Genomic DNA, 21187 nt, shown 5'->3' on the forward strand with positions numbered 1-21187 from the left:
TCCATTAATAAAAATCAACTAATAAAAACCAGTGATGAACTAATGAAGGAATACCCAAGATACTAAAACTTTATATTTAATATACTAACTGTCTGTTGGATTAAGTTTAATTTCGTCCAGCCATTGTGCTTTTTCTATTAATCGGGCTAGCTTCAAAAAATATGGCAATATAATATTTTTATGTTGAAGATCAGATTCCAAAAAATAAATTCCGAGGGCTATGACGGCATCCTGTTGTCTAGAACTTAGAATAAATGTACCATTTTGTGGATCTGAAGGACACAATGAAAACAAAGTTTGTATCTGAAAATGACAAAATTACTAAATTAAAGATCAAAGTTCTCAGTTGTATATATTCTAAACTTACTTTACTCCAAGGAGCATTTTTTATACAAGCTAAGGATCGTGCTAAATGTTGTACTGTTTTATGAAAAAATAATTTATCGTCTCTAGTCATTGCGTATAATTCAGAATCATTTAATATTATTTCAATAAATCCCAATCATTTCGAATACAATTTATTGACTGTGCTAAATAGTATTATTCAATAACTTTGACTTGACAAATACTGACATTTATCTACTACCAGAAGTCAGTGTCATTTCTTACTAACGTAAAGTTAGATACGTTTCTAGGAAGTCTTGTCATAGGCGGACAAATATTTGATCGACTGAGGGATGGAGGGACTTTTAAAAGCGTTATTGTGCAAATGAAAACTTCAATGCATAAAAGAAATTTTAACGTAATTCCTTTTTAGAAGCATTAATTGAATTAAAATATTAAGGATTAACTATCAATGAATGAAAAAAAGTTTAGGGCAATCGCTAAACTTAGCTTCGGTCCACATAAACTGTTGTTACGAGAAGGTTCGATGTAACATCGATACAAGAGTCCTGGGTCTACCAGGATAAAAAGCTTGGTGTTAAAATTTGCTGGATTAAAATTAAAATACTGCTGTTGAATTTCTGTTCTAGAGATTTATCGACGGTAAAAATAAAGAGCATAGTATGAATACCTATTTAGGTAGGGTTAGAGGGATAACAAGGCATACACTAGACCTAGATATGGCCCACGAACAATTTCAAGAGGTTGTCATCTCGGCGTTCTAAGACAATGTGAGGAGACAGTGAGGAATTCCAACAGGAAGTAACCTGGTTGAATAACAAGCTTACAAATCAAAGGACAGCAGTTATTAGACGAAATTTTAATTTTGCCAAAAGATCAAGTGGGTGATTAGCGCAAAGCTCTGATTGAATATAATTCAACTGCGAGGAGATATAACAGACTGTAGAAATATTAAGGTTCAAAAAATTTTTCTCCAACAAAATCAGATAAGTATACTCTAATTCCAAAAGGAGTCAGGTAACTACACTCAGAATAATAAAAAAATCGGTTGCCTGTAAAGTCGGTTTTACGGGCGAAGATTTTACGTGACAACGTCTTTTTCTCGGTAGAATATTTATTGATATGAATATTATTAAATTGCACAATAGGAACAAGGAATTGAATGAAAATAAGAATTGCATAAATTTTAACTATAGAAATATATTTTGTTTACTAAAACATTGTACATGTAAACTTAAACTTAACTAATTTCCAACGCGCCTAATTCTCTAGTGCGGCGCGCGCAGCGGACCGATCATGTTTGAGTGGGAGAGAGACGCAAGGCATTCGCCGGTCCGGCGGGCCTCTCTCTCGTTCGGTGACTCATCGTAACAGACGTGAGCGGGCGTTACACTTTTTCATGAGTGACTCCGAGCCACAACCTAATTTAAGACGTTGTCACGTCAAAAACCCTGAAACAACTTTTCAGGGCTACAGACTGATCCAATATTTCTCCATGGAGGAAATGAACTTCTGTTCAAAAAATTGTGTACTTACTTATTACTATATTCTGTGATACTACAGGATAGCTTAGAACTGGAGTACATACCAAAAATATAAAGACTTTTCGTAATCTAAACCAAAACTAGACTCACAGTAGCACGACTAGCGACCATAAATTATATTTTTAGCTTAGGGTGTAGTGAAAGAAGTAAGACTAGCTTAGAACTGGGGTGCATACCAAATACTTCAATATCTCGTAAAGAGGGTGGAATACTTTCTGTTGATAGCCAGAGGCTGTCCGCAGAGGGAGTCTTATCTCCTCTCTTGTGGAATCTGGTCATGGATAGCTAGACCCAGCAACGAGGACATCATGTCCTCGGCTATGCGGATGATTTGGTCACTCCTAGCCCATAGCAAATTTAATGGCACCGATAGAGATACAGACTCTGACTGCAGTTACAGCATGGACTTGAATGGAATATCAAAGAGATCGGGGAAAGCAGAAATCAGCTCAGAGTCATAACAAGCTTCCTTACTGGATATGCGCCAGTGAAGGGACACAAAAGTTTGAGTTAAACATTTAAGCGTAGACCTAAATTAACTGGAAGATTGAGAAATTACCCTCCATAATTCAAAACCCAGTCTTCAACTGTTTGTTTTACTTTTACTGATGGTGGAAGAAACCTGTTGTCTAGTAATCTAAATAGACCACTTTTTGGAAGACAGCATTCCGTTTCTACTTTTACAATTTGAAGCAAGTATTAACTTTTACGCACATGTTCTGAATACCATTTAATGTCTGGGAAATCAGGAAGATCTTGTTCGCCCGGCCCAACATATTTTGCAGTAACATTATAGACATCAATTTCCATTGTACTCCATACTTCAGAAGCTAACATATTTCCTGCAAAGGCGAAATTGGATCTTTCTAAATATTCATTAATTGTAACGCCACTTTCAAATGTAAAATGTGTGGGTGGCAATATATATATATATATATATATATATATATATATATATATATATATATATATATATATATATATATATATATATATATAATATATATATATATATATATATATATATATATATATATATATATATATATATATATATATATATATATATATATATAAAAGTAAATAATTACTGCTGACGTAATAACCAACTTGAACCTCCTCAACGCCATATCACAGAATAATAAACAATCAGAATGCCCACTCTGTTTGAAAAAATAAGTACGCGCATCTCGCTCGCGCAGACCGAATCAGCGTAATCAGCCATGTTTTAAATGGAACCAGTGCTGTTCAGTGACATTTTGTCTGGTGTGCATAGACAAATTAACGCGGTTTAATTTATTTACGGCAACTACAGACATAATATGCATTTTAGTTGAAGAATAGATTAAATTATTCCAGATGTACTAAATTATTAATCTCTAAAAATTTAAATTACAGTTCTGTCGTATCTTGTCACAAATTTCTCAATTCGAGTCTATATTTCTGTCTAAAATATGGCGATCGCGTGCTGACAAACTTCAAAGACGGCATCTGAGAGTGGGCATTCTGATTATTATTTATTCTGTGGCCATATCATCAAAAATAAGCAAAGCAAAAACTTCGCCGCCCCCTACGGCACTTACGTAATACTTGAATAGTCCCTGAGTACATGTTAGAATCGCCGAATTAGTAAATAATTTTCATTAGATTTTTGAAATCTTAATGTTTTAAAACCCTATAGTAATTAGTAATTAGATTTGCTACGTCAGTGGATGTTCGAGACCTTGCTGCTTGCTGGTTGGATATACATTTATTTTGTCTGCAATAATATGTAAAATACATATTTAGTATAATTAATAATGGTATTTGCAATTACTACAAATTAATCTACAATCCAAAAGAAAAATTTCTCCAAATATTTCATTAAAACATATACCTATCTAAAATATGCTTAAGACATATATTTGTGCCAATTTTAAAAGGTTGGCATTAAAGTTTGATTAAAATGTAAAATGTGTTGCATATATTCGAATAGTAGAACTTGAAATGTAATAGAGTAAGGTTGAAGTTAAATAATAAAAGTATTTATGGTTAAAAATTTTAGTTATTTACTATACCTTTTTAAAAGATAACAGTCCAGCGAAAATAATAAGGTACGCGATTTCTGTAAACTTTTATAGGTATTTAAAAGAATTTCGGTGTCACAAGCCTTTGACATTGAAACTTTGGATTCATTTGAAACATGGATTTAGATTCTGAAGATGAAAATGTAATGGAAGAGGATTATTATTCCTTTTTAAACATACCTAAAGAGGTAAGTGATTATTTAACGATAGTTTTATTACATATTACATCACTTAATTTCATGAATAAAGTTTTCACTGAACTAACCTCAAAAGACTGTCATAATAAACATTTTAGGCCTCCAAGGAAGAAATAAATAATGCTTATAGAAGATTGAGTCGAATTTACCATCCTGATAAACATGTTGACCCAGAACTTAAAGAAAAAGCTGAAATTATGTTTAATAAAACCAAAAAGGCTTATGAAGGTATAGTACAAATATTAATAACATTGAAAAGGGATATGCTTAATGCAGAATACAATTTGATTTACACATATCTACGATGTAAAATTATCAAATATATTTTCAGTTTTGTCAGATCCTCATAGAAGAGCTATTTATGACTCTCTTGGCACCAAAGGTTTAGAAACAGAAGGTTGGGAAATAGTACAAAGAACAAAAACTCCTGCAGAAATAAGGGCTGAATATGAACAGCTAGCTGAAGAACGCGCAGAGAGGCTTAAAAAACAAGCTACCAATCCAACAGGCAATGTTACTATAGCTGTTAATGCTACTGATCTTTTTAATCCTTATTATGATGAGTTTTTGGATGAAGAATATGAAAGGTAATGAAATATAGACTCTTTAATGTTTTAAATCAATGTATTGTCTTTACCTGAATAAAGCAATTAGATTTCTTTATTTTAGTGACTTTCTAACTCAATTTCCAAACATAGAAGTATCTTCAATGCAATTCAGTCAATCTGTAGATTTCCCTCTAACTCAAAAAGACTCTTGTACACTTTCTGGGCAACTACACACCCAAAATGGAACTGGAGGAGGAGGAATTAATTTAAGCTGGAGACACATATTTTCACATAAAAGCTGGGCAGAGATGGAAATGACAGCAGGTAGTGTTTTTATATAAATTACAGATTTTTTTTATAAATGGGAATTGTAAGGGAAATACAATGTAGAAAGTGAGACCTATTGCCATATGTTAACTCATTGGACAAACAAATTATAATGCCTCCTTATCAAAAGCATTTTTTAACAACTAAGTTCAAAGATTCAGGCCCATGTATTAGTAACAAAACATATTTTAATATTTTTAATGATGTAGTTTATATCACAAACTGAAACATAATCTCTTTGTTACTTTGTAAAAATTCATAAATGGACATTAGTCTGTCACCATATTAGACTTACTCCTGATTATATTTCTGAATATATTAAATATTTCTTTTTCTCTGCTGTTATCCCTCTTCCTATAGGAAATAGGAAATGTAACTCCACATATGGATGGGTAAAAAGATGTAACAGATATCTTTTTTTTTAAATATACCCGAGGGAAAAACTCTCGGGATGATAGTTTTATTTAAATGATATTTTTCTTGAAGGCTTAGAATGTATTAACTGAATCCATGAAATCTTCAGAAGTTTCATATAAACATACGCCTAATGTTAATAGGCCTAGCACCCGCATGACGTACATTTTTTCTTCCTTTAGTATTGATAAATTTTAGTGTAAATAAGCTGCACTGAAGATTCTGAAGTCTACAACTTGTCTATAACAATTTAAAACTACAAACAGTTCATTAAGCAACTGGTGAAGCACAACAACAAACTTTGTTATTAGTCTTGTTGAAGAAGCTAATATTCCTTTGACTGGAACAAATAATTCTACTGTATACCAAAAAGTCACATAGTGGAGGATGTTTGAAAATGACAAAACACACAATTTAGCTTTGTGGGAAAACATTCCAGGCTAAAGCAAGCAAAAAAGTTATCACAACTTTTGTCTGTTACCCAGAAGTACCCACTCTTTTCTTTCTTTCTTTTTTTTCCCCTTCCTTTTACCCTAACAGGGTGTCGGATTTGGGTTAGCTATTTTAATTTCCATTTACCCACCTCTTCCATTCTTTTCTGTTTCCTGCCATTATTTTCAATTCCTCGAGTGATTTTTGTTTAAGTTTTCCCGCCTTTACTACTTGCTGTATCCATTTTTTTCTTGGTCTGCCTCTTTTTCCTTTTCCAATGTTTTTTGCTTCATAAATTTTTCTTGTTATTCTATTGGATTGCATCCTCATCAGATGCCCATACCAGTTCATTTGTCTCGTTCGGTTCCTGGTTAGCCATTCTCCTAATAGTCTCGTTGCTTAATCTATCCCATTTTGTCTTTCCAACTATCCTTCTTAGATGTCTCATCTCCATTGCGTTTATCCTGCTCTTATGTTTTTCCAGAATTGTCCAGTTTTCACTTGCATAGAGCACAGTCGGTATCACTATTGTGTTATATATTTTTATTCTTGTTTCTCATGCAAGTTCTCTTTTTCCCATTATTGGGGCTAACGCATAACATAACTTGTTTGATTTCTTTGCTCTATTTGTTATTTCCCAGTCTATTTTTCCATCATTAGTTATTATACTTCCCAGGTATTCGTGAGTTGTTACTATTTCCAATTCTGAGTTTTTACATTTTATCTTTATTTGATTATCTTCCTTATCTCCTTTGCCGCTGATTATCATTATCTTACTTTTTTCCTCGTTTATCTCCATTTTAAGTTGTTCTATTTGTTCTACCCATATATCCATTAGTTTCTGCATTTTATTCTCGGAATCTGCTATTAGTACTATGTCGTCTGCATACATTAAGGACTCTATTGTTACCGGTTGTAATATGCGGTAACCTATTATTGTCTGTAGTTGATTAGTTCTGACTCTAGTGTTTCTTATCAATTCATTCATTACTATTATGAATAGCAAAGGGCTGAGACTATCTCCTTGTTTAATACCTCTCTTCCAATTAAATGCTTCCGATCTTTCCCCTGTTATTTGTACCCTTCCTTTTACCTCTTTGTAAGTACTTTCTATAATTTTTATCAATGCATTAGGTACATTAATTTTCCTCAAGCATTTCCCTATAATATGTCTTTCTATCGTGTCAAATGCTGCTCTTAGGTCTATGAATGCTAATACTAGTTTTTTCCCCGTATCTATGCTTCTTTCTATTAGGTTTCTAATGATATATATGTTGTCATTTGTCTGTCTTCCCGGTCTAAATGCCATTTGTTCTTCTCCCAATACCATTTCTACTTCTTGTCTCAGTCTCTTCTCTATTATTTTCGTATATATTTTAAAGCACACCGATGACAGACATATTGCCCTATAGTTGTCGCAGTTTACATGTTCTCCTTTTTTGTATATTGGCACGATGATATTGTTCTGCCAGTCTTTAGGGATTGTTTGTTTTTCCCACGCCTCTTTATATATTTTCCATAGCCAGTTTATTCCTTCTTCTCCCATGTATTTTACCATTTCCGGTTCAATTTCATCCTCTCCACCTGCCTTGCCTATTTTTATATTTGATAATCCTTCTATTACTTCTTCTCTACTTATTTGCTCTGGCTCTGTGTTTTCTTCGCCTTCATTGATTATATTGTCTTCCTTTATCACTTCGGTATCAAATTTTTTCTCATAATATTCTTTCCATACCCTAGCTATTTGTTCTGGGCTTATTTGTATTTGGTTTGAAGTATCTCTTACTGCGTTTATTTCCTTTCGTTTTCCCTGCCTTAAGTGTCGTATTGTCGTCCAAAAGTTTCTATTATTTGTTATATATTCTTCTTGAAGTTCTTCTCCAAATTCTTTCCATGTTTTTGTTTTTGCTTGTGTGACTGTCTTTTTTGCCAATTGTCTCTGCCTATAGTATTTTTCTTTATCTTCTTCTAATCCCGTTTCGAGGTATTTTTTCCATGCTATTTCCTTTTTTTTTATTTCTGTCTTCACTTCTTTATTCCACCACCTTGTCCTTTTTAACTGTTTATTATATTTTTTGATTCCACACACTTCAGTTACTGTTGTCTTTAATACTTCAGTGTATGTATTCCATCTTTCTTCCATTGTCCATGTTTCTTTTTGGCTCTCTATTTGTCTCAGTCTTTTGTTAGTTTCCTCCGTGTAAAATTCTCGCAAACTTTTTATCTTTAGTTTGTTTACATTTACTTTCTTGTACTCTTTTCTTTCCACTTCCTCCATTTTTTCATCCTCCAGTTTTGCAGTGACCATCCTGTGTTGTGTAGACAGTTCGGGTTCCTTTTCCGTTAAGATGTTTTTTATATTTTGTTCTAGGTTTCTCGTATAGACTATATAGTCGATTAAGCTTTTCTCATTTCTCTCTTCAGCCAAATGTATATTTGTCGTTAATGGTTTGTTCACTGAATGTGTTTCCTATTATCAGGTCATTGGTTTGGCAAAATTCCAGCATTTTAGTACCCACTCACTCTGTTAAATATCTGCAACAGGTCTTTTTAGTATTACCTGACCAGTAATAAATGTGTCTCTGAAACAGATACTAGGGTTTCCTAAAATCCTAAATATATTAAGACTAAACATACATAGAGTAAGTATACAAAAAAGAGCTCACAATATGGAAAGGTCTATGAAATCAAACAACTCCTTTGAAATCTACAGTTCTAAAAACTGATTCTATGATACAATAAATATTTTAATATGATGTGAACTTCTTATTGATTTAGTTAATACATATATCACATATTTCTAGGTAGTGGACCAGCATTATCTTTTAAAGGATTTAGAACACTCACTAGGAGGTTTTTTTGGAATGGTGGTACAATTTTACAATTTACTCCAGAAGGTATTAGACCTGGAGTAATGTCAAGTAAGAAACCATTCTTGAAGTACAATACCAGTTTACTAAAGATTTATTATTTTAGCTTTAGCAATGCAAGTAGATAAGCATTCTGTTGGATACCTATCGTATCAAGGAGGTGTTCGATCTGCTTTCACCACACAAATCATTAGGGATACAGGTAATGTATTAATATGTTTAGTGTAGTAATGTATTAATATGTTCAATATTATTGGAATTTTATTGTTTCTGTTTAAGAATGCAAAAGAAGAAATTATAATTATCTTTGTGGACCAAACTATAGCCGACATATTTATTATTTGTTTACCAATTTTCTCTTTTTTTTAAGCTATAAACTGTTGCTGCATTCAATCTTATTAAAAAAACTCTATTCACTATCAGAGAAATGTCTGCTATCTAGCTACTGATTTATCATGCTTGGCCCCAATTACTTTAATTAGACATCACATAATGTCATCAGTAGTACTATCAATCAGCTAATCTCTTTTCCCAACAGCCCCTATAGTTAACAATGTTCCTGATCGCTAACATCGGCTCTAAGTGGTTCAATTTAAAGTTGGCTTCACATATTTCTTGAGACTAGTTGGTTTTTCTGATGTTGGTTTGGGATTTTAACCAACACTTTCCATGATTGGTGGGCATTGAGGGAATCATCTCTATTGTTTAGATTCCTTTTTTGTCTTAATTTCTATAGCTTTCCTTATTGTTCCAGTTTTATATAATGGTATAGCTGCGATTGGCTTTCAGGAGCTGATGTCTGTTTTACTCTAAATATTGTAAACTTTTGGATTTTCCAGTAGAATGATGTCATTTGCATTTCTTAGTGTTGATCCTATTGACTGCATTGGTATATATGTAGTCATTATGTTACATAAGACTCATTCAATGTCTATAGTTACCTTGATGTAAGGTAAAACAGCCTTGGATTCTTTGGACAATGATATCTATTGTCACATCAATTGCTATTGTAATTGGTGTAACATTAGTGCTATTGCTATAAAATATCCATGTCTGTATCTTTTGAAATATAAGCATTAAATTGCTTATTAAATAACACATGTTCACTTCTTTGAGAAATTGCACAGTGTAAATATGTAAATGACTAAAACTAATGTAATATTTTTACTAAATATATTTTTAACATTTTTTACAGAGAAAAATAGATACAACTTTTCAATACAAGTCGGCTTACCACATTCTTTTGTTCTTTTACAATATACGAGGAAAATTTTAAGTCAGGAATTAAAACTTAGGATAGCAATAAAGTAAGGATACCATTTTTTTAGTAGAGCTTATTGTTTCTGATTCGATTTTTTTTAGAGCAGGCACATTTGGGGGCGTTATAGAATATGGGGCAGAGAAGAAGATATCAAAACATAGTAATCTTGCTTTTGCAGTTGTGTGTGGAGTGCCTTCGGGAGTGAAACTAAAAATTAGGTAAGAATTATATCAAAGTATTCTAATTTAAAATGTATATAATATGTTAAAATTGTCATTATATATAAGACATATAAAATTAAATTAGAGGAATTTTAATTTCAAAGTATACTTCCCACTGTATTATACATATTTCAGCCCTTTGGCTTCATTACATAGAGCTTTCTGCAGATGTGAATGAGGAACATATCCATTCGTATATCAATGGTTAATATACTACCTTTTCAACAAGTTAAAAATTAAATGACATACAGTATACAGAAAAAGTGAACCTAAAAAACTCAACTAAGGCATTGTGACAGGAATAAAATATGCCAACAAGACTGAAAAGGAAGAAGGACTGAGTGAAGATATAAATAGCTTATGAGAAGACCGAAGAGAACAATGGGACAGGTGGCAAGTACAGAAAAAGATTTGAAAAATCGAACATTGAGAACTATAGACCTATAATATGGTTCTGAAACCATTTTATTATGGCATTTCTATATTATCTACAATATTTCACGGAAATGAATCACAATCTTCATTATAAATATGTTTATTTTGACATTTAGATTTTCACTTCAGAAATATTTAAGGTATTTTGAGATCGATTTTAGAAGTGGAAATTGTAACATCAAAATAAACGTATTTTAAATTAACATCATGGTTAATTCCCATGAAGTATAATAGATTAAGTATAATATAATAGATTATATAATTTTGTTATCGCATACCAACAAACTTTTCACGAAGATTATCATCAGTAGACTAAATTCCAAACTAACTTCGTGAGAAAGAAGGATTTAGATCAGGATATGAAACAGTTACATGTCCTCAAGGTCCTTGTAGAGAAAACTGAGGAGTACAATAAACCACTATCCTTAATATTCGTGAATGATGAAAAAGCATTCACCCAGTCAGTCACCCAGCATAAGATGATTCAAGCTTTAGCAGACTATAAAATATATCATCGATATTACAATAATAAAACATATATCTATAAAACACAACATCCACGAAATACGTATTAGTAGAGATAATCACACAATCAAATTGTACCAGAGATTGACATGGGCTATCATCTTTGGTACCTTGAGAGACACACTGAAATCAAAGCTTCCCATATGTAAAATCTGTAAACTAATTTTTGAAACCAAATATATCAATATTAATATCAGATGTCGCTATTTGCGTCTATACGAAGCCATGTTAGAGTTGCTTCCTAAGACAGAAAAGATTTACTTTCACGTTCAGAACGACTATGAATATCCGTCTCTGAAGAACCCTATTAGGGCGAAATACGTATAAGCGGATACACAGACGCACTGTACGTGAAATCAAATCTTTACTATCTTTTTCCTTTTCTTCCCATATGTCTTAAACAGAAATTTTTCATTCATTTTGACCTGCCTGTTCTTCTCGCATAGGGTGCTAGAATCTAATCCTGACAAAAAGACCATTCAATAAGATAAGACATTACACTTTATACAATGGAACATTGAATGTTGGACCTATCTCTGAAGAGATTGGATTTCAAATACATAAATCCTAGTAAGATGCCTCTAGCAATAGGGGGTGTCCTCCAATAGGATTGACAAATTGCGAAGCATACACAAAAACTGAATATAAAGTACACAAGATAGAGAGCTATGAACGCTAAGAGAGGCTAGGATCTAGCCAAAAAGTGGACAAATTTATACGCTGAATGATGATGACTTATTTCTTTCACTCAAGTATTCAAATAGTTTTAGACTATTAACTATTCTATCACTGGTACATTGGACGTCAGCAAGCCATTTTTGGAGTAAATGACTCTCACATCTAAGTAGGCCAGTGCCAGAATTACTCTGCTGATAACTCATAACATAGAGGTGGATTGTTAAGTTAGGTAAAGCTATTGTGGAAAAGGAAGGTTTGTGTTTTGTTAAAATGGACGACTCAATATTTATACTAAACACTACTTATTAGATAATTTGCAGAATCTATATAACCTTTATTTTTTTTTAGATTGACAAGGGCATCACAGACCTACTCCTTTCCGATCCACCTTTGTGAAGAAATTATGCCGGCGCCTATATTTTATGCCACCATAGTGCCTTTAGTGATATATGTAGTAGTTAAAAAAGGATTTGTAGAGCCTTTCTTGCGAGAAGAAAGGAACAAAAAAGTAGAGAAACAAAAGCAAAATAACTACAATAAGCTGTTGGAAAAGCGGCGAGAGGCAATGGCAGCTCAGGATCTTATGCATGCTACTTACAATAGGATAAGAGACGATGAGAGCAATAAGAAAGGATTGGTTATTATTAAAGCAATTTATGGAAGAATAATAAGAGGTGTGTATTCTTTTCAGTTACTTCTGGTTTTATTTAAGATTTTTACATAGTCTTGGATTTCAAGAGTTCGTCAAAAGATTTTAAACAGTGTTTTTTATATATTTTAACTGGAGCCTTTTATTCTACTGTGTGCAACTTTATTTATTACACTAACAAGTAACCAAACTACATTGTATGTATTTGTGGTTTTGTTATGTATGTTATTTCATTTGATTTGGGCGAATGTATTTTAAGCATAAGAACATTGCTGTTTTCATTTTTATGACTTAAGCCTTTCTACACTTTTGCCATCTCGCATAACGTGTCATTTTTATTTGTGTGTATTTCAAATATCAATAACTATCTTTTTTTCTATTTTTGTGTTATGAATGTATAGAATTATATAACTACTAACAAGAATAAAGCTTTATAGGAAATCTAGATGTATAAACAAAAAAATAAAGAGATAAAGGAGAAATATCTAAACAACACAGGAAAAATTTCAAGAACATGTAAGTCAGACACAATGAATGAAAAATGGGAAATATTTAGATACATACTATTTAATAAAGTTAAAGCAACATGTGTAAGTAGAACTTTAAAAAAGTATTAAAAACACGTTATTCGAATAATGAAGTTAGCAATCAATAAAAAACAAAAGGAAACTTTTGCAAAATGGTCAGACCTTTAAAATGGAGAAAGAGGAAACAGATATGTCGAATAAAAGATGAAACAAGTTTAAAAAAGAGTATATAGTTGAGGAGTATGCAAAGTATTACTTTGCATACTTCTCCTTCGTATTCACAAAAATGAATTATGTACACACCATATAAAAGAAATAATTTAAATAGGAATGAAAAAAAAACTTCGCCTCGGGTAGTGACTGGCTGGATTAAGTAGCTCAGTAGCTATCAGTGTCAATCATAAGTCCAGATAAATCAGGAGGGTTTGCTTTAGGAAGGGCAGTAGAAACCTTGCTAAATCCATGGAAGGAAGGAATACGGAACTAAGTCATTCCTCGTAAGCAACGCGCAGTTACGGCCTAGATCCCTGCGAAAAGTGAGCTAGGGAGACGCCCCTTAGAGAATGGAAGGGCCAAAGAAGCTAGTCCTGAGGATTGCAACTCTCAACGTCGGAAGTATGACAGGTAAAGGAAGAGAGCTTGCCGATTTCATGCAGAGGACAAGGATTGGTGTACTTTTGTGCGAGAAACTCGTTGAAAAGATAATAAATTGAGAGATCTTGTAGATAGATGCAAGTTAATATTCAGTAGTGCGAACAGTCGAGGCAGAAATGGAGTGGGTATTATTTTGAACAACGAATGAAAGGAACATTCCAGAAGAAGACGAAGTAATAGAATAATGAGTGTCCAACTAAATACAGGCAATACCAACGTGAACATCGTATGTGCCTACGCCCCAAAGGTAGGGTGTGAAGAACAGGAAAAATGGTAGAGATTTCTGTAGACGAAAAGTGTTTTATTTAAGGTGATTTGAATGGACATATTGGTAGAGAAGAAGCGGGAATAGAAAGAGTTCATGGATGTTGGGGGATGGGAATAAGAAATGAAGAAAATAATGTGATTGACTTGTATGTGAAGACCAGTATGTTACCTATAGCGGGAGAAGAGAAAGTCTGATAGATTTTGTGCTATGTAGAAGGAGCCAGCTGATAGTGGATACAGAGATAAAGGTGAGGCGGAAAGGAAAGTAAGTAGGACACTAGAAAGTAAAGTGGTGGAGGTTAAAGGATAAGGATTTGGCAAAAGTCTTCAAGAGAAGAATGATGGAAGAGTTTGAGGAAAAAGATACGGTAAATAACTGAAGTCAACAACAAAGTGGTCATACAAGTGGGAAAGGAAGTGCTAGGAAAAACATCCGGTAAACGACCTCGTAGGGACAAAGAAACTTAAAATGGTGTAACAATAAAGTGCAACAGAAGGTTAGGAAGAAGAAAGAGGTATGATAGGTTTAAACGAGGTGAAGAAAGAAGGTAAATGTACATACAAGGTAGCAAAGAGGGAAACAAAGTGTAAAGATGTATGAAGAGTTAAAAACACCGAAAGGGATGACCAGGTTAGACAGTATTGCTAAATCAAATGACTTGACTCACGTGCGACAGATTAAAAGAGCGGAGTGAAATAAAGCAAAGATATTATGTGTACTTTAGAAAGTTGCTAAACGAAGAACACCAGAGGAGAGACAGGGGATGCGGGACCCAAAATGAGATGTAATACCGGAGATAACGGGAGGTGAGGTTGTCAAAGCTTTAAACAGGATGAAGAATGGTAAGGCAGTAGGCCCTGGAAGGCTCTATGAGAGAAAGGGATTCTATGAGAGAAAGGAAGCCCAATGCATGGAGGAAGATCATATTCAAAAAACGTAAACATCGGATAGTCCAATAAATTAATGAACAGACTGTTCATTCAACGGCCTATGGATACCTAGGAAGCATAATATCAGATAGCGGAAAATCGATTTAGACTTCCAAAGGAAAAAAAGAAATAAACTTGAAAATTAAAATGAGAATTTATAATGAGATAGCGTTATCTACTATGTATACTACATATACTAACGAATCGGGAGTGCTACAGAAAAATGTGAAACTAAATTAACAGCAATAGAACTTACTATACATGCACCAGCCAAGTAAGACCTACATATAATCGCTCTATTTCAGGAATACTTATGCTGCAGACATTGTAGCAGAGAACCTAAAACACTTAACCACATCTTGCACGACTGCGAGACATTAGATTGTAGGTGACAAAACTTTTTGAGACTACAAAGTAACTCAAAAACACGTAGTACCCATTCACTAGTCCTCTTTTTATTTAAACAAAAATGACCCTGCATCAACTACTAAGAGTTATTAGCAGGGGGTACAAACACAAATTACAAGTATTCAATTTGTTACAATGTATATATAACTTAAATATATTCTATTAAACACTGTAAAATTTAATGTCTTTCAAATATTTCAGCACTTGGTTGAACTGGCAGCTTAGTAGATCCTTCATGTTGGTAGAGAGGTTATTTTTTCTTCTTTCTTGGGTGTATGTTTTGCATTCTAACAGAATATGTTTCACAGTGATTTGGATCTTGCAGTTGTGGCAGAAAGGGATGGCTTCTTTATTTATTAAGTGAATATGGGTTGGTATAGTATGTCCTAATCGTACTCGAGTTATTATCATTTGTTCCCAACGTTTGAGTGGGAGTGGTAAGGTGGTGCCGACAGTTTCTATAATATCTTTTAATTTGTTGGATGTGGAATTCCAGTTACTCTGCCATACGTTGGTAGTATGTTTTTTAATGGAGGTTTTATGGTCGTTTCTTGTTAGCATGTGTGACACAGGGATGCTTTCATCTAGTGCAGCTTTATTCGCAAGTTGGTCCACTGCTTCGTTTCCACTGATTCCCACGTGTAATGCACCCATAAAAAAGTTATTTCTATGTTTTTTGTTGATAGTAGTATGAGTTCATTTTTTATTAGCATTATAATTTCATTTGATGGATACAATTGCTGTAAAGCTTTTAGTGTACTTAATGAGTCAGATATTATAATATAATGAGTTGCGGATTTTCTTCTGCAAACTTTCAGTGCCTCTAAAATAGCTGTAAGCCGCTGCTAGTCCTGATTGAGTTTTTGATGCATCAGTGTAGATATGATCAGAATTTGGATATAGGGATATTATTTCATGGTATGATTGATGTATTACTGTTGGGTTAGTGGATGTTTTGGGATAGTGAGTAAGGGATGTATTTACAATTGGTGGACTAGTTGACCAAGAGGGAAAGTTTTGGGTTGGATTTATGATGGCACTAAACTGCTCACAGTCGTAACCACTGAATTTGATTCTTTCATGAAAAGGGAGTGTGTTCATAGGTTTATTTTTGTAATTACTGATACATTTAGGTTTTAAGATATTTTAATGCATGGGATTTTGATGATATACGAGTTGCATAATTTAGTGACAATTATTGCCTTCGTAAGTGTAAAGGTAATTCGTTAGCTAATACTTGAAGGCTATTGGTTGGGCTAGTTCTAAATGCGCACAGAGCAATTCTTAGTGACGTTGTTTGAATTGAGTTTAGTTTTTTTGGCAGTACCATAACATATTGAGCCGTAGTCTAATTTGCATCAATTCATTTTAGTTAAAGTATAACTAGTTACTTTTTTTTTATTTTTTATAAAGCATTTAATACACTATAACATTTTTTTAATTCTTTCTAGATCGTGGTGATAGTCAACAAGCAGATAGCGAAATGACCAACGAAGTTGTAGATGTTACTATTCCTGTACAATGTCTAGTCAAAGATAGTAAATTAGAAATACATGTTCAGAACAAAGTAAGCAAATGTTTGTCAAATATTTTTCTCTATGATTTGTACATACTAATAATCATAATTGCATTTTTAGTCTGAACTACCTGGTTTCTTTGACCCTGCATTAGGTGAAGAAAAAATGTTACATATTATTTACAACTATCATGATCAACCTCATGAAGTTACTGTAGGAGAGACTGAACCTTTACGACTACCAAAAACTTGTAAGTTATCAATTTTTAATATCTCCACAGCAAAGGAAAAGTGCACTTAAACAATTACACGTGAACAAATCCTGATTTTGAACTATGAACGCCAACAAATACAAACCTACAATTAACAACAATATTAACAAGAACAACACAAAAAATTTGTGGCTTTGGAAAATTTATAAAATAATTAATAATGTCTTTAATTGATTTATTGCGTGTATCATAATAATAATCGATTAAAAAAAAATGATTTGCTAATTGACGCACTTTTTTCTTTATTTTCGTATTTTTTTTTTCGATAACTATATTTTCTTTAGTATTTTTTCTACCTTAATTATGTATTCACAGGTACTTTATTGTTATTTATATTATTGATTTAAACTAACATGCTTGTTTACAACAAAAAGTACGAAAAAAATGGCTGATACTATACGCATGCACAAAAAAATTGGAATGAAAAGGTCTATTTTAAGATCCTTCATTGAAGTAAATAGTAAATATGCAGGCGGAAATATTACTGTGGTTTTCATGCATTTTGCGCGCTTTTTCTTTGCTGTGAATATATTATTTAATCCCATTTTGTGTACTTGAACGTCTTGTATAATATAATATGTACTGAATATTATACACTACGACTTTATATATGTGTCCTTTTCGTCATTTCTTTGCATATCCGTCTTTAAACCAGTTTACAGAAACTTTGTAGACTGGTTTACAGTTTTAATTTATTCTTCTATTACCATATTCGCAAAACTATATCTATCAGTTATAATTAGAGGTAGAGCTAGTGCCTATGACAGTGCATCTACGCACTCGAACCGTGGACACTAAAAATGGATAGGAGTTTTTAAGCTATGCATGCATTAGCACATTCTCAATTCTACAAATTTCCACGATTTTCTACTTCTCCGATTCTATAATATTTTGAATTGGCTCCTCTTTTTTTTTAATAGTCAAGTTTTCTTTATGTTCGAACTAATTTTTTTGAACTAGTTACAATTGTTCGTGCATATTTTAATTTAAGAATTATTTTTCTACTATTATTAACACTTAGCTTCATATATCATAATTTCGGACTAGAAGACATTATGGTTAGGTTAGGTTAGATCAGGTTCAATATGAGGGGGCGCTGAACCATCCTTCCACTCGCCCTAAGAGGTCTCTTGTGGCTTATTCCTTATATTACTAGGTCCAAGTTGTCTTTTTAGTCCAGTCTTTTTAACAAACTCTGTTATGGCCTTAGGTGACACTTCTATCAAGTCGTAGGGCTCTAGTTGATAATGCTCAAATGTATTGAGTCTTATCCTAACCAACCTTGCACAGAATGTGTTCCACCTTCTCGTCACCGGCCTGACAGAATCTGCAATTGGCACTTTCTGTCAATCCGATTTTGGTCATGTGCCCCTTGAGGTAACAGTGTCCTGTTAGAAGACCTACGAGTGATTCTCAGATCGTTCTTATTCCTATCTAGTAGATCTTTGGATCTCTTCTTGGAAAGTTTATGTATAAAAGCCTTTGAATATGTGAGACCCATTTGTTTGTACCACTAGTTACGTTTTAACCATTTTATCCAGTCCGATATTGTTCTTTTGGATTTGGATGTGCTTCTTGATATGCCAACGACATGTTCTGGCCTATGAATGTTTCTGTTGCCCCTTTCCTGGCAAGTGGGTCCGCTTTTTCGTGTCCTTCAATACTAGTATGTCCAGACACCCACAGTAAAGTTGTTTTGTTAATTTTTCCGATCCGAATCAGATTCTGAGAACAGTTCTAAACTAACTTGTGAGTCAATCAGATTCGATTACAGTGTCTTTAATGCTGCGTGGCTATCAGATATAATTTTTATAGATTTGTCCCTGCAATTTCTCGTTATTAGTTCCTGCAGACACATCTCTATAGTATATCCACAAGGAATCTACGTTCCTGTATTTGGCTGTATACCATATATTAAAAAATTAATCAAAATCCTTTGTAAAAGGTATATATATATATATATATATATATATATATATATATATATATATATATATATATATATATATATGTATACATATATATAAAAGGTATAAATATATATATATATATATATATATATATATATATTTTAATATATACCTTTTACAAAGGATTTTAATTAATTTTCTATAGTATATATTTCCGCTTGGAAGATAGTAGAGTAATTACCGAGGCTTTTACTAAGGCTTAGCCTTGATTTACCTCTGTATATCCCAGTTCCAACTCCTTCATCGGTTTTAGAACCTTCTATATATTTGCATTGATCTACCATTATGAGATTCGTTTTATTCAACTCCCATTCGTTCCTTCTTGGAAAGAGGATGTAAAGGGCTTTTTGAAATTACGAGCATATTTAGGCTGCATTGCATCTGGTACCTTAGAACTCTGGGTAATTTTTAATTATCTTTCTAGATTTGATTCCGGTATTTTTTTGCCCGGCATCCTGGCGTATTATCCGCCTTCTCTATGCTCCTATCTTCGTTTCCTTCTCCATTCATATATGTAATAAGGGTAATATAAGATGTCCAATCCTTTTTGTAGTAGGGTAGGAAATATTCCATTTAAATGGAGTAGTTTATGACCCACTTTACATTCTCCGGTTTGATGTTTATTGCAGAAAATTCGCAGTCTTCTTTCCTAGGACGTTTAGGTTGTTCTAGGTTTTCTAGGCTTTTAAATAGGTCTGGTCCCTATATCGGATTCTTGGAAAGACTCTCATTATGAGATTCGTTTTATTCAACTCCCATTCGTTCCTTCTTGGAAAGAGGATGTAAAGGGCTTTTCGAAATTACGAGCATATTTAGGCTGCATTGCATCTGGTACCTTAGAACTCTGGGTAATTTTTAATTATCTTTCTAGATTTGATTCCGGTATTTTTTTGCCCGGCATCCTGGCGTATTATCCGCCTTCTCTATGCTCCTATCTTCGTTTCCTTCTCCATTCATATATGTAATAAGGGTAATATAAGATGTCCAATCCTTTTTGTAGTAGGGTAGGAAATATTCCATTTAAATGGAGTAGTTTATGACCCACTTTACATTCTCCGGTTTGATGTTTATTGCAGAAAATTCTCAGTCTTCTTTCCTAGGACGTTTAGGTTGTTCTAGGTTTTCTAGGCTTTTAAGTAGGTCTGGTCCCTATATCGGATTCTTGGAAAGACTCTTGTGGATTCTAGTGCTGGCAGGTATATCTGAAATTCTCTGGCAGAACCTAGTCCAAGATTCCCTTTTTGCTCTTCTTACCTCTCTTTATTATATTTAGCTTTCTTGTAGGCATTATGGTGTAGAGACACTAATATTTTTTTCAAACCTAACTAGAATTTAATATCTTAGACTTCACTATAATCTACAAAACGTGCCTATTGATATTTTCATACATTCTCCAATTTTTTCCTCTTCCCTAAGTTTTTTTACTGTATATGACATTCATTAACCTTTTTTTATTTTATTTTTTAGCACATCGGACTAATATTACGTAGTAAAAAGGGCGATTGCATTTAGTGTAAAATTAGATCCCATGTGAGAATCAAAATTGTAGAAATTTTATAAAAGGAGCAAATTGTAACTGTTTTCGTGCCCCTGATATCCGAACTGTTTGTTTTTATTTGATGTTGAAAGATATCTTTTTATAAAATAATAAAATTGTTGCCCAAATATCTTTTTTTATTTCAATCCATTACCGATCGTAGGTAACTGCATAATGAAATGAGAAAACTTGAACAAAATGGATATAATGAATCAAAAGAACTCCAAAAGTTTTATTCTTAACGTTTTCATCAAGTCAGGTCCAGAGACGCCGTGTAAAAGAATAACTTTGTAATATATACTTTTAATTGTATGCATGATTGACATTTGATATTATCATATTTGAAATTCTTAGTTCGCGGTACCTGGAATTAAAAAAATAATCAAAATTTACCTATCAAACCAGCAAAAATAAGAGTTACAAACACAAATTTTAAAAGAAGTTTAGAAAAATCAACTACTCAGGCGATTTCAATGGCAGAATACGAGAAGAAGTAATACTTAGAATACAACAAATAGTTAATGAGGGAATTAGTAACTATCTGGATCCTTGTTCTGACTTACTGATAACCATGGTTTTTATTTTCTTCATGTT

At 33.0% G+C, this 21187-nt stretch overlaps 2 protein-coding genes across 2 annotated transcripts in view; one reads left to right on the plus strand and one right to left on the minus strand.

Moving 5' to 3' along the window:
- Positions 1 to 589, minus strand: part of Pi4KIIIalpha (phosphatidylinositol 4-kinase III alpha) — a 102402-nt gene extending 101813 nt beyond the window's left edge. The window contains exons 1-2 of the mRNA XM_072526796.1: positions 368 to 589; positions 90 to 303 (exon numbers count right to left, since the gene is read on the minus strand). Coding sequence (XP_072382897.1) covers positions 90 to 303; positions 368 to 457 — 304 coding nt within the window. The 5' untranslated portion in view covers positions 458 to 589. The remainder of the gene's footprint in view (positions 1 to 89; positions 304 to 367) is intronic.
- Positions 590 to 3840: 3251 nt separating this feature from the next.
- Positions 3841 to 20723, plus strand: LOC140437330 (dnaJ homolog subfamily C member 11). The gene is made up of 12 exons (XM_072526797.1): positions 3841 to 4143; positions 4251 to 4380; positions 4484 to 4739; positions 4822 to 5024; positions 8678 to 8794; positions 8850 to 8945; positions 9939 to 10050; positions 10106 to 10222; positions 12212 to 12537; positions 16750 to 16865; positions 16936 to 17065; positions 20524 to 20723. Exons 1-12 carry the CDS (start codon positions 4072 to 4074, stop codon positions 20544 to 20546), a joined length of 1698 nt encoding a protein of 565 aa, XP_072382898.1. The 5' UTR covers positions 3841 to 4071; the 3' UTR covers positions 20547 to 20723.
- Positions 20724 to 21187: the final 464 nt, after the last annotated feature.

Source organism: Diabrotica undecimpunctata, chromosome 3 (genome assembly GCF_040954645.1).
Source record: "Diabrotica undecimpunctata isolate CICGRU chromosome 3, icDiaUnde3, whole genome shotgun sequence".
In the NCBI taxonomy this organism is placed as follows: domain Eukaryota; kingdom Metazoa; phylum Arthropoda; class Insecta; order Coleoptera; family Chrysomelidae; genus Diabrotica; species Diabrotica undecimpunctata.